The sequence below is a fragment of the Phoenix dactylifera genome, chromosome 6 (genome assembly GCF_009389715.1).
Source record: "Phoenix dactylifera cultivar Barhee BC4 chromosome 6, palm_55x_up_171113_PBpolish2nd_filt_p, whole genome shotgun sequence".
In the NCBI taxonomy this organism is placed as follows: Eukaryota; Viridiplantae; Streptophyta; class Magnoliopsida; order Arecales; family Arecaceae; genus Phoenix; species Phoenix dactylifera.
In genome coordinates, this window is record NC_052397.1 from 11,700,860 (window position 1) to 11,714,547 (window position 13,688).

Consider the following 13,688-nt stretch of genomic DNA (forward strand, 5'->3'; position numbering starts at 1 on the left):
AAAAATGTGTAACACTTGGACCAAATTGCTTTGAGTTGCAGACTTGTAGCAACTTAACCTCGAGTCATGTTGATAGTTGCTGCAGGTTGCTTTTTGAAGCTAGAATTACATGTGAATTTACACTAGAAACAAACAAGTGAATGCAAGCAAACAGATCTCCTGAATGAATCCTAAAATTGGTGAAAAACGAACCTAACATTTGTACTGGAGTCCAAACATGGTAGCCTCCATGCATTCGATATCGATATCCTTCGATGTTTATAGCCTGAAATCCATTTCATCATTATCTATTTCAAGCCAATCCTGGCCACAGATTTATTAGTGGCTCCCACAAGATCCTGAAGACAATCCATGCAGGATCTTCTTCAGATAGATTCGCAGCTTCACCTCATGCAAACATTCTTTGGATGAGCTGTACTTGGCCAATGGTTTGAGGCTTGGATATGGTGGATAGCCACCAAACTACCACAGAAACTCAAGATATTTTTAAGCTTGAAATATTCCATTGATCCTCAAAGCTTTCTTTTGTTGTTGTATGAACACAATTTGATTAAATTTGTGGATGCTGAAAGGGCTAAAGGGACAGCTCTGGATGACTTGCCTTTTGGGAGAAAGGTGGGGCCTCCGCACAAATAGGAGGAGATGAGGTCAGGTAAGTCCCATGACTCTGTCTAAATTGTCTATGCGGAGCCTAGTGGATGCCTTAAGAGCACTGCCCTGAAGATTCACCACCACCTTAAGAAACATCCACAAAAAAAGTTTAGGGGAATAGGATGACTTGATTGGTTGGCTTGCCCTTGCCATGACTCATGAATCAAGAGACTATATTTGATTGGCTACTTTCATGAACATGACATTAAATTTAATAATTTAATAATCATTATCTGGCAACCTCAAAAGGTAGTAATGGCAATCATATGCAAGCAAAATGGCTAAACACACCGCCTACTGCAATTTGCAAACAAGTTTAGCAGCCGTTAAACAAAAGAGAACTGGCCATCCCAAACGATCCTTGAAATTATTGTACGAGTTTGTTTTTTTTTTTTAGTTTTTTTTATTTTTTTATGTGAATGGAAATAAATGATTTTCACTCGAGCCATTTGGTTGGAAGGAACCTCATTTCTATTCCCATTCTATGGGGGAATAAAAATGTCTCAATCCCCCAAAACCTAATCTTGGCTCTCCTCCTAGTATTTAAATCCGATTATATTAGATTTGCCTTAAAAAATTATTTTTCAAAAATATCCCTCTATTTAATTGATTTTTTTAAAATTTACTAAAAAATTTTTGATTCCGATTCCAGTCATGAATTATATACGTCAGAAAATATAACCATTCCGATTCTCATTTCAAGCGACTCCGATCACAAATCAAATGCACTTCCTCCTCCAGCCTCTTAATGAAAATATTTAATAGGTTCTATGTATTGCTTTACTCCCAAATACAATAAGCACAAATGATGTGATTCGCTCGGTTGATAGATGTATTCATTCCACCCAATCTACCACCGGCAAGAATTGTGATTGTGATGCATTGCGATCTAAATTATTTCCATCTGAACAAGGTTCTGAAAACAACTATGAGGCATGTTGAACAAACTAGCTAATACCTTTTTATAAAAAAGAAGGAAGAAAACCGCTTGTACTATAACTACATTGGTCCCTCTATTTAGAGATGCAACCCAAACCTACAGTGTAGGAGAATGAATTTCTCAAGGAATAACCTGTTGCTTGCTAAAACTGAACAATGCTTGAGATTCTAAGCATGGACCACCCTGCAGGCTCTTACAAACAATCCACACCTTTATTATCACTATCACCTCTGGGGCTGTTTTCCTTAGGGTTACAAAAAATTATAAGAATGCCCTGGAGGTTGTGGCATTTTTAAGGTGGTGATTAAGTAACTGCAGAAAAGATGAGGTTGCTACATAGATATAGGTCTGGGAGAGAGTTTGAAAGCTTCATGCACTGTTTTAAAATGATAAAAGATAGAGATAGGAGATCAGCTTAAAGTACAAAAAATGTTGGTTTACCAAAAAAAGCATATGCACTTTATCACTTAATATAGTGTAATCCATAGATCGTTACTGCAAAATGGATGTGTTTGTGTCTTCCTTTACACTTCCCTCGCCTCCTTCCCCATTTCAGATTGCAAGTCTTTATTAGGAAAATAAAGAGGAAAGAGGGGTTAAAAAAGGCAAAAGATCAGACTTTATGATTTAGTCAACTTTCTTATATATATGCAAAAGGTGCATTTAGTTAGCGATCGGAATCAAAATTGGAATGGATTAGAATAGAAATTAGAATGGCCATATTCTCCAACACATTTGGTTTATAATTGAAATTGAAATTGAAATATTTTGAAGTAAATTTTAAAAAATCAATTAAACAAAATGTTAATTCTGAAAAATTATTTATTTAAGTAAATCTGACAGAATGAAATTTGAATACTAAAAAGGGAGTGGGATTGAATTTTAGAAGATTGAAGCATTTCTATTCCCTCTTAGAATCAAATAAGGATTCATGCAATGTTTCATCCATATAAAAAATGAACAATCCAACATTTGAGCATAATGAAATTCTATGTTTATTCAAGGGCTACAACCCACATCCACAATGAACATTGTGTGAAATCAATTTAGACTCATCATTCCGGCCAGACATAAGCAGTGGACACCAAAATGATACAAGCAGCTTGTGATATTGAACTTTCAGACAACTGCCCACTTACTGCGACCCAAATATAAGGCATCAAGCACCAATCAGTAAGGCTAGTTATATATTGCAGCCCTAGCTTCTCCTCGGCCAACGCATCAATATTATCCAATTTTGAGGTCAAGGAGATATGTTGGAAAGGAGAAGGGAAAAGGGGGGAAAGCCTCACATCATACTACAAGCAGCAGTCATAATACCATTAGCACTACATTCCTGCAATTATTATAGATGGTGAGGTATAAAGTGAGCACGTAAAAATGGACCCACAGAGCAATAATGAAAAAGAAAAGATCATATTCTCAATAATGGGGCCTTTGTTTTGCTAAAAGACATGATTAAACTAGTATTGGATCCAAACCCACTACCACTAGAAACATCACTGATACTGCATAACCTATTTCAATATCATCGCCCTTGTCTTTTCCTACGACAATTAGCCAAATCTTTATTTGCAAATTAATTTAAGATATCCACTCCAATTAGCAGTTCCTTCTGTATCACACCACCTTCTGTTTCAAATGTCATTCACAACAGCCTCTCAATAATGAACCAAACATCTTGAATTCATGCTTTCACTTCTACAAATCGATGAAGTTATGCTCCAGTATCTACAATAAAAAGTGTAACATTTCCCCCTTTATCTGTTCTTGTATTACTTTTGTAGCCTTCTCCCATGAAGTAACAATGGAGAAGCAACTGATCTTGTGGTTACTGGTATAAAGCTCACTAACATCTCACAGATCCATATAGTTTGGAGTTTGAAAACTGTAGTTTCGAACTGAAGAATGAAATGAAGCACTCTATATATTCTTTGGTTTTCTCACTTGATCCCTATATGACTGCAGAGATGCTGTTTTCTATTGGTGGAGATGCAAAAGGACTCTCTGGGAGCTCAATTTGGCCACTGCATACCAGAGAAAAAACTTAATTAGAGGTATATCATTCTTGTGTGCATGAAAACAAGTCACACTGAAACCTTACAAATTGAAATAATTCAATGTGTTCAATATTTCAGTAAATTTAGCAGATGCTCAGCCGTTACAGGTAACCTCGGAAGTTGCAAGTGCAGAAAGACTGATAGTGAGTTTTCAAGATCGCCTCAACAAAGATGCACACAATTCGGTGTTTTAAGAATTTTGCCCCTGATTCTCAGAATATGAACACTGATATAATATAATGCAATTTCAATTTACAACAAGAGACAAAAATAGAGTATCAAGTGAATCAACAGATACCATTAGTGATCAATAAAGAGAGATTCAGAGTAAGCATTAACCAGAAAGTGCTGGTCATTCTACCCATTTAGTTATGCAACTAATGAACAAAATGTTTTCGATGAACATGACCTTTTCATATTGTGTTAGATTTACAGTGATCTTTTGCATATTATTTACCTCTCCTGGTCACTGTAACTGTTGCTGGACTGCCTGGCTTTGTCATCACTTGTCGATCCATTGTTAAGAGAATCAAGAGTATAGCTAAAATGATCTATCAGCGGGAACTCATTTCCATCTGAACAATCATCACAAAGAAGTTAAATGAATAGACTAGGACAAAAATCGGAACAGGGAAAATAACATCTCTCAAGATTAAATTGTCACACCTTCTGTAACTTTAAATTCTTCCATGTCATAACTGGGATAAGGTTGCTGAGATAGCGGCTTTGATGCCAAGTTCAACTCAGAGAGACGCCTTCTCTCGAGTTCAGATATCTTTTCCTGCTCAATTAACTTGCTTTTGAACATCCTTGAACTATCGGATTCTCTAGAAACTGAAGGGAAAATGCATCATAAAAAAAAGTTAGGATAGAAAAGTATAAAAAGATCAAATATCAATCTTCGACAGGAGACAGTATTATGAAGCAAGACTTGAAGTGGCAACTGCCTACTTGCATGAAGCTCAGGTTCCACGTCACTATATTGAGAAGGATAGTACATTGCAGGCTTTAGTTTCTCCATACAGGTTCTGCAGGGTAAGAAAACTTACAGATCATGATTCTAGAAAAACTACAATCAGAAGAAATAAATTGAGCGTCAACTTTGTAAAACAGGTATGGTAAGATCGGCCAAACATTAGTCAAGCAGTCAAACTGCATGCTATTTTGTGAAGTCCTAAGTTAGGGTAAATTAGAAAAGCCAACTCTAATGCCTCTACAAGATGAATGCAACTTTAACACAATGTCTATTATAACCATACTGAAGCAGCACCATTAATTACCACATGAGAAACAGAAGAAGTTCTGGTTCATAGCATAACATATATACTGTCTGCATATATTTTCACTTAATTGTGGACCGCTTTCCAGTTTCTGGCCAAATTGACTGCAGCTTAGAATGTTTTTGATCAGCAATATTGATATTAAATAGAATAAAACAACAGAAGGGAAAGATACTTTAAATCTCATCCACCTAAAGTCTCTATGTTCGATCATAAAACTATATCTTCTCCACCAAAACCTGTACCATATATTCTTTCCTTTTGCTGACCTTTTTAGATGATTAACATTGTAAAATTTTCTATTTATTAATTTGTAAATCCACCCTAGTGAACATGAGTTGTAACGACTGCAGTATATATTCTTCAATTTGAATTATAATCTTGGAATCCAAGTAAAATTGAATAAGAAGGAGTAAATGTTTTCTAACAATATGGCCATAATCCTCTGGACAATTCTGAAAATGGTAGAAAATATTTTAGTTAAATTATGAATTTAGTCACGACCAGGGGCGGCCCAATACATTTGGGGGCCTAAGGCGAATCCAATGAATGAGGCCTTTTTTTTTTAATAATAATTTTTTTTAATAAATATAAAATATTAAAAAAATGATATGAAAATGGATAGCTATCAAGTACACTATTTCAACAAAGGTACATGAATCTAACAAAGATAGGCCAGAAATCTTTTTAATTTAATATTATTTTTGAATGGAAATGCAGAAAAGTAATTATCCTAAAAGAAGGGCCATAAAACTGATTAAATAACTGAGATAATGCTTGGCAATTTTGTTTATCATGTCAAGCAAGAGCGGAATAGGAAAAGGTCATCCCATGGCACTTCATGGTCAAGGTAAAGAAAAGAATTTCTCCAGGAGCTTCTCTATAAGAGAAAGTAGGGGCATTATGGGAAATTGACTCCATCTAATTAATAAAAGTCCCATCCCTCCATCTCCCCTTCAAGTGAGTACCCAAGCAGCAACCGCAACATCACAGCACAGCAGCCATTCAACCCCCTCCCTCCTTCTCTCTCTACCACCCAAGTGGGGAGAAGAAACCGAGAGGAGAAAATTAAAAGAATCTCCACCCTCCAAGAAGTCCATTTCCAATCCCCCTTTCTTCCTGATGGCCCAGCTGGATCAGGAGTAATGTGAGGGAAGGAAAACCAAGACCAAAACCAAACAAGAGAAGGGATGAAAGAGGCGTGTATCAAGCCAACCAAATCCCTCCTCTCTCTCTCTCTCTCTCTCTCCATCCAAAACAAAACTACTGTCCCCAACTTCCTAAATTTCCCCTCTGCAGGCCAAGAAACTCTCCACCTCCCTTCCATCAAGGGGGAAGACTCGTAGCCAGCTCATCCCGTTTTATATGGGGCCTTTGCTTCCTTTTGGTCACGGTCCCTCCCTCCCTCCCTCTCTCTCTCTCTCTCTCTCTCTTCACCTTCCGGGGGCCTTCCGTTGGCCCGGGGCCTTAGGCGACCGCCTCAGTCGCCTAAGGCTCGGGCCGGCCCTGGTCACGACAGTAAGTATGAAGCATAATATACTTTATTCTTCCAGAAATTGAGATGTCTTTCATGTTCTGGGGCATGCATGAATGCATAAATGTTAATCATTATACACAGGAATTCTTTTTTGCTGTTCCTAAGTTTTAGATACTTCTCTCTCAGTGCTTCTCATTGGAAGAATTTTCTAATTTCAATCTTTTGAAAAATTATGATTACTATTGCACATTCAAGCTGACAAAGAATTTTCACGGACAGCAGAAATATTACACTTCAGTGAAAAAATGGAAGCAATTATGCAGAGAAGATGTTTCTAGAACTTCAAGAGAACACTTTCCCAGTTTCTCAACTAAAAATCTTTGGTATTTATATATTGCAAGATCTACAATATAAGTTTGAATTTATAAAGTGTAAACAATAATCAGCTTCTATATATAAGAAAAAGCTTCTGCATATAAGATCCTAACAGAAATATTGGAAAACAAATGCCCCCGGTCTGTTGAGATGTATTTCAGCACAAAATCTGATAGTTGAAATTGGCAGTTTAATCATATATATCTTCAGATTCATAACATCAGCAATGGTACTCAAATTATTCAGAAGCAGATTATAATAAAGAAGAACAACAAATTCTAATTCAGAATGACAGTGGTGGAGAGACCAAAATCATATGTATAACAAAAATCCTGCTAGAGTCTACTTGCCAACTACAATGTTATAAGAAAATTAACATGCATGCTGAAGAGAAGAAACTTACCTGTCAATGATCCTTGATTTTTCCCTATATGGCTTAACTAGAACACGAGAATTACAAATGAAATGGGGATTCCGCTTCATCAAAATATCCTGAACAGTCTGTGCATAATGGAAGCTCACAAACCCAAACATTCTTCTGTCTTGGCTCGGAATCCTCACATCACGAACTGGGCCATATTGTCTGATAAATAACAATGGGTGGAAGGCATCGATATCAACAAAAATGAATCAACAGATCTTTTTATATATAATCTTGCAGATGTTTATTAACCTGAAATAGTGGACAACATCTTGCTCAGTAAATGTGCTATCTGCTGGAAATGTAAGATATATTTGATGAGAACTCGCAACTGCTGAACCCAGATCACTTCTCTCATTCCTGCATTCCATATATCTGTGGGCATCTTCTGCTAGTATCACTGAATGCTGCCCATGTGGTCTGCTATTCAAACACACAGAAATGAAAAGGATAAATAGACAACCAAGTAGATAAAACCCACCATGACAAATTTATAACTCCTCTCCACCTGTGCATTTTGTAAATTGAAGTGCAAAGCAATCTAAGGAAGTACACAATTAATGCCATCATGCTACTAATTTTGGAAACGATAAGTTTAAATTTGCACCACATCTTTAACAACCAGCACTCAAGTTAGAGAACTAAACTAGCATAATGCAGCCCTGAGTAGGAAGAGTTTGATAAGTGTGTTAAAGGGGAAACTTGGAGGAAATTCCACGGGAGTACATAAATAACTACCTGTCTATGAGTCGGATGCTGTATTTCAAGCGGGCAAGCAACTTTGTCAAGCTGAAACCAGCCTTCCCGTGCCGCTGGCTCTCAGTGAGGTACCCCTCAGCCTGAAGATTCCTTCCATACTTCTCATAATACAGCATAGGCAGTGAGGCAATAGAAACAGGACTCCCTCTCCTTGATCTCAACAGCTCTATGATCTCCATTTCTAGATTCTCAAGTGACCCTGGTGTGAATGCATGATCCTCATTTGGCAATTCAATCATACCGGGGCTAAATGCCTGCAAATAGCCATCCGGGAAGGACAGTCCATGAGAGTACCTGCAGTTCACTCCGTGCTTACAGAACCCCTTGACGTAGTAATGGCAGGTCTTCATAGGTAACTCCGAAAGGCTCTGTGATCTCCTGCTAGTCCTACTAGTCATCTCCCCAGCCAATGCAGCATCCGGGTAGTAGTAACTGCCCATGGGATTCAAATTATCCAATTGCTCATCTATGCCCAAGAACTGAGGTTGGTTACGAAGAGAGTAATCATCCCCAACTGAATCCGTATATAGTCGTGGGCCAAAATCTAAACTCTGCAGTGGAGTGTGCTGATCGGGAGCAAGCTGAGGATCCCAATAAGGAGCAGGAACATGAAAGCTGGCAGGGGAGGAGAAGGGGCGTGACCCAGAAGGACGGTGTGAACCGAACTGATGAGAATTGTCGGGTATGGAAAGCATTTGTGCTGAAGTGAAGTTGTTCGGGGACAGCATACTTAGCATGGCCTTGGCATCGTTTATCTTGGATACCAATATGTTCTCATGGCCAATTGCTAGCTGTAACATTTCTTGCTCTCCAGGTTCCTTCAGAAGGATGCACCCCATGATCTTAACAGCATTATCTGGCTCGAGCTTTTGAACTCTACGGGAGATTATCTTTGTCAATTCGGAGAAATCCATATCGGCGTACTTAGTCTCTATGTGGCAAAAAGAAAGGAATTTCAGTAAAAAACCCAGTTCAAACAACTTAAGTAAATCCATGATGCCATATAAGTAGACACTAGAGCAGGAAAGAAGACTACATGAGAAGAAATTCTAAAATACTAATTGTTGACTACTCCAGAAAAAAAATGAAGGAATTGAGCTCTTGCATTACCTTTTCTAGTAATTTCTCTTGGTAAGAACGTTTTATGAATTGAAAAATCCTGAAATAAAAAAGTGCTAAATCTTGGCTATATTCAGTGGCCCTAGTAATTCCCCAGAGCCTCTTCTAGCCACAAATTATGAGTAAAAAAGGAAGAATAAAGCTAACATTCCATAGACAAAGATGCAGAACATTAAAAATAGACAACTCATTTAATTGGAAGCCTGTCTCAACAGAAAAATTAATGCCATTTGAGAAGAGATTTTCCTTAGGATCCATTTTGAACCAGGAAACAACCACCTCTCACACGGAAGAAGAAGAGGAGGAGGAGGGGAGAAGGGGTGTGGAAGAGAGAGCGATTTTACAATCGTTTTAATCGAAGGAAAAAAATCCAAAATCAAATAACTGCAGAGAAAGTTGAAACAAAAACCATAAATACCATTTTCATTATCCTTGAAAAAGCACCATATTGAAAAGAAGAATCAACAAAGCAAACAAAAAGCTGAAAGTTTTGCAACCCATCTACATAAGCCCGCATCAAGAAAGAAAGAAAAAATGATTCCAAACACTTCTTTAAGTAAAGTTCATCTAATCTATAAAACAAACATCATAATATGCAGCTTTTAACACAACCAATCCCGCCCCATCTTTAAATCCAACCCCATGATTACACTCCTCCAACGCCCATCTTTCTTCATCAACCAAAAAGGTTTCCTCATGGCACAAAGATAACAACTATAATCCATCACCAAAAAATGATTTTTGAAGGAGTAGAGCAAAAAACAATCACTATGTTCTACAATCTACACAATAACAAATGCAAAAAACACATTTTTATATGACCGGTTTAAGAAATGTACCTTCTCCGACCGCGGCACAGCATCCTACCATAATGGATAGAAGAAGAGACTTATTAAATCTCTGACACCCGAATCGTTCTTCTTAATATTTTCCTTCTTCTGTTTGTTAATGGAGTACAGGGTGGATTTTTTGTCCTCTCAGAAAATCTTGGGTCTAAATATAAATCCGTCCTATATTTGGCAACCGACAGGGGTGTTTGATTTTTATGCCAAATGAGTAATATGCCACCAAGCTGTTCCCAAACGACACAAGTCATTTAGTTTTATTGTCTTGGATTTGAGACATTCATAGGGGTAGTTTCGCCATAAGAAATTTTTCCTTGACCGGTTCCACCGGCTGGCTGAAACGGAGGAATTGGCGGTAACGGGCTACGGGGAAATTCGGGGCGTTACGGCTTCCCGTTAGACGAGGGCTTTTCCGTTACAATTGCCTCTTCGATATTTGACTACGTTGTTAATGAAAAATGTTTTAATTATTTACGTGGAGAAAAAGAAAATAATTGATGGATATTAGTTTGATAATTGGATGGGCTCTTTCGATTGATACACGAGAGAGGAAAACTCATCGGGTCTGCACATGACACGTGTCTCTCTTCCGTCATTACATATATATATATATATATATATATATATATATATATATATGATAATTATAAAACGAAGGAAGTACTTTTTCATCTTAAAAAATGCAGAAATTATTCTGCTAGCATTTCGAAACTCTCAAATATATTAGACCATATCTTTTTTTTCTAGTTCGAGTCCTAATCCCAAAATGATTTGACTCTTCAAATAACATGTTACACATGGAAACTACGTTATAAAATATTGTTATTCGAACATGAGATTTGACATGGCTTCTTGCTATTGAGAAGCATATATGTAAGCAATATCATTGTATTACTCACCACAGGTGATGGATGTAGTTGTGCTTTTATGTTAGCAAACAATCTTTCAACTAAAAGGACTTTAGTTTGACATAGAATCCAAACTTAAACCCTAAATTTAATATGTTATGCATATAGATTTAAGTTGTGATATAAGAGATTATTAATAAAAATGCAAGATTTGGCATGGTTTATTGCCAATTAGAAGAAAGCCTAATGTCGTAGCATTTACTCGTGTTACAAGTTACGAATTAACTATTAAACCATCACAGAATCTTTTAATTCTCACACATTTCGTTTTCAGTTGATTGCCTATATTTTTGCTCGTTCTTCGGTTGGTGGAAAGATTTATAACAATGGACAATTTTTTGACATTTTATTTTAATTTGTTTCCAATTTAGATGTATGTAAACCCACATGCTTCAATTAAGCTCAACATGATGGATCTATTGGATCCATCGTCTAGTTGGCTAGACTTGGACTTACACAACCTCACCTAAAAAGCTAAGGAATAATTGAGGGTCGAAAATCTAGGCTTGAAACCTTAACGCTAGATTGTATTGGATGAGAATTTGATTTGATCCATTTGACTTTAGCATGTGCATAAAATGAGCCATGGAGAACATGCCCTTCCAAGCCCTTCATCAAATTTGAATCTCTTGACCAACAAAACTAAAATTTAATCTTTTATAGATGACCATCTTTTTCAAGAGTGGTTTCCAAAGTAATTGAAGAAATGCAATGAGTTTTGTGATTATAGCCAAAAATTTATCAGGCTAGAATATATTATATTTTAGTGGTTTGAACATTTTAAGCCTGGTCATTGTGACTAGTGACTACAAGCCTAAGTTTTCTTATATTTTGTTGTTAATTATACTATTTATTCATAATCAAGTGCTATCCAGGTAATGCCATTATATGTTAGACCCTATATTAAGTAGTCAATATTTGATGCATAAATGAGATGGGAAAGTGTATCTCATATTGGAACAAACATAAGGAAGTTGTAGCATCAAGCTTTGAAAAAGAGTGCGACTTCGATTAATAATCATTTTTTTGGCTCCCAATTGTATATATCCATGCCATCTACCAACATTTGCCTATGTAGTAGTATTCGCATGTAATTGAAGAACTGTTAGTTGTAATAAGTTGAGATATTCTTGGCTTTTGAGAACACGCATATATGGTATCATATTTATGCAAGTGATTATGATGTCACTCGCGTGAGACTTAATAAATATTATATCCCAAGCTTAACATAGAGAGGGGGACGACGGTTTGCAGTTTTTATTTCTTTTACAGCATTCAAAACTGCATGGACGGGTTAGAGTGCTTAATATGAGAAGAAGAAAGAAAAACAATAGTGGTTCGTGAATCCACTATTTTGTTCTAATTTTAAAGGATCGAAAGATCTTATTATTGTCATGGTATCTTATTTTGACCTTAGTGGTAGAACGGTAAGGAGTTGTAAAGAGCGAGAGGTACCTGCATGCAAACTTGCTGATTTAATTTGTGGTATCTAATTAAAGGTGGTGCATGGTACTTTACATCTTATATTGATGACTTCCTTACGAGAACTTGGTCTTCTTCACGATGGATAAATTAGAAATTTTCACAAAGTCCAGACATTGGAAGAAAAGAGGTGGAGAAACGGACTAGCGAGTAAGTAAAGATGATATTAAGGACTGACAATGCTGGTGAGTTCACTTCAAAAGAGCTTAAAAAATTCTGCTAGGAATTAGGTATTGTTCATCCCTTTACACTTTCAAGAGTATTGTAGAATGACACGCTACACAGAGTAGACCGACTGTACCAGCCCAAGATTTGGAACAAATACAACAAAAAAAAAAACCACAAAAAAATACTAGAAGAAAAATAATTAGGAGAGTCCTCTCTCTTTTCTCATGCCACTCTAAAAGAGACAATAAAGCTGTGGGATGTTTACTATGTTTGGATGTCCTGCAGATGTGTACAGACGGGAGGGGAGTGCACCAAGTAGATGCAAGGTCCAAGGCTTGCATTCTACTGAGATTTGAGAAGGAATTCAAACGGTGTAAGCTGTAGGACCCTAACCCTAGGAAGAAAATCATCAATGATGTGTTTGATAAGAAGTCTTTGTTTAAGAAATCCTATGAAGATACTTGGCAGCAATACAAGGAGAATGAGCCATTTGAGAAGATAGATGAACAACTGGAGGACCAATCATCAATAAGTTCATTATGTTCCACAGGAGTAGATAAAGGATGGTACTTTAGGTAACGGCATTTCAAAGGAGCGCTAGTCTATTGCAAAAAGAAGGGAGAAGAGACAAACATGCAGACCATTGGAATATAGTAGGAGGATTATGTTGGAAATATATTACCTAAAACTATAATATCTTTATTTTATAAACTTATTATAAAAAAATAATTTATTAGAATAAAATTAAAAGATTAAAAATAGTTTGCTTGGATTGAGACGTGTGATATATACTGCCCACGTGATTTGCCTTCGACATGCAGGTCTAAAGCGATCTTGTCCCTAAGGTATAACAATCAGACTTAGCTCGATTCTCCTCTAATGAGCACGATTGCTGGAGAGGCTTGACCTGACCGATTCTTTCAGATGTCCCCATGAAAAAAAAAATTTCAAAAAAGCTTGGAAGAAGAAGAAAAAAAAAAAGAAAAGAAGAATTCTCTGTCTCGTCTCGCGAAGCAGAAAAGTAGTAATGTGGATTGAGTAATCCAATACACTAGACTCAGAGCTTATTTATAAATTCTGTCCAGTAAGAAAGAGTCGCAACTCTTCTAAAAAAAGGTCTAAAAAAATAAATATTTTAAAATATTTAAACCATCTAAAATTTAAAAGATAAGGCGATTTATTTATTTTTTAAAATTTATTTTT

At 36.6% G+C, this 13,688-nt stretch overlaps 1 protein-coding gene across 2 annotated transcripts; it reads right to left on the minus strand.

Annotated features, from left to right (window-relative positions):
- Positions 1 to 2,986: 2,986 nt before the first annotated feature.
- On the minus strand, positions 2,987 to 10,077 carry LOC103714933 (zinc finger CCCH domain-containing protein 18-like). Of its 2 annotated transcripts, none has more exons than XM_008802410.4 (8): positions 9,922 to 10,077; positions 7,943 to 8,894; positions 7,457 to 7,627; positions 7,187 to 7,366; positions 4,603 to 4,679; positions 4,318 to 4,485; positions 4,109 to 4,226; positions 2,987 to 3,618 (listed from the first exon to the last, which is right to left on the minus strand). In XM_008802410.4, the coding sequence occupies exons 1-8, from the start codon at positions 9,950 to 9,952 to the stop codon at positions 3,546 to 3,548; spliced, it is 1,770 nt and encodes a 589-aa protein (XP_008800632.1). In that variant the 5' UTR covers positions 9,953 to 10,077; the 3' UTR covers positions 2,987 to 3,545. The 2 variants fall into 2 exon arrangements, with proteins under 2 accessions (XP_008800632.1, XP_008800633.1); XM_008802411.4 differs by having other exon boundaries at positions 7,457 to 7,624; positions 9,922 to 10,073.
- Between the last annotated feature and the right edge of the window lie 3,611 nt (positions 10,078 to 13,688).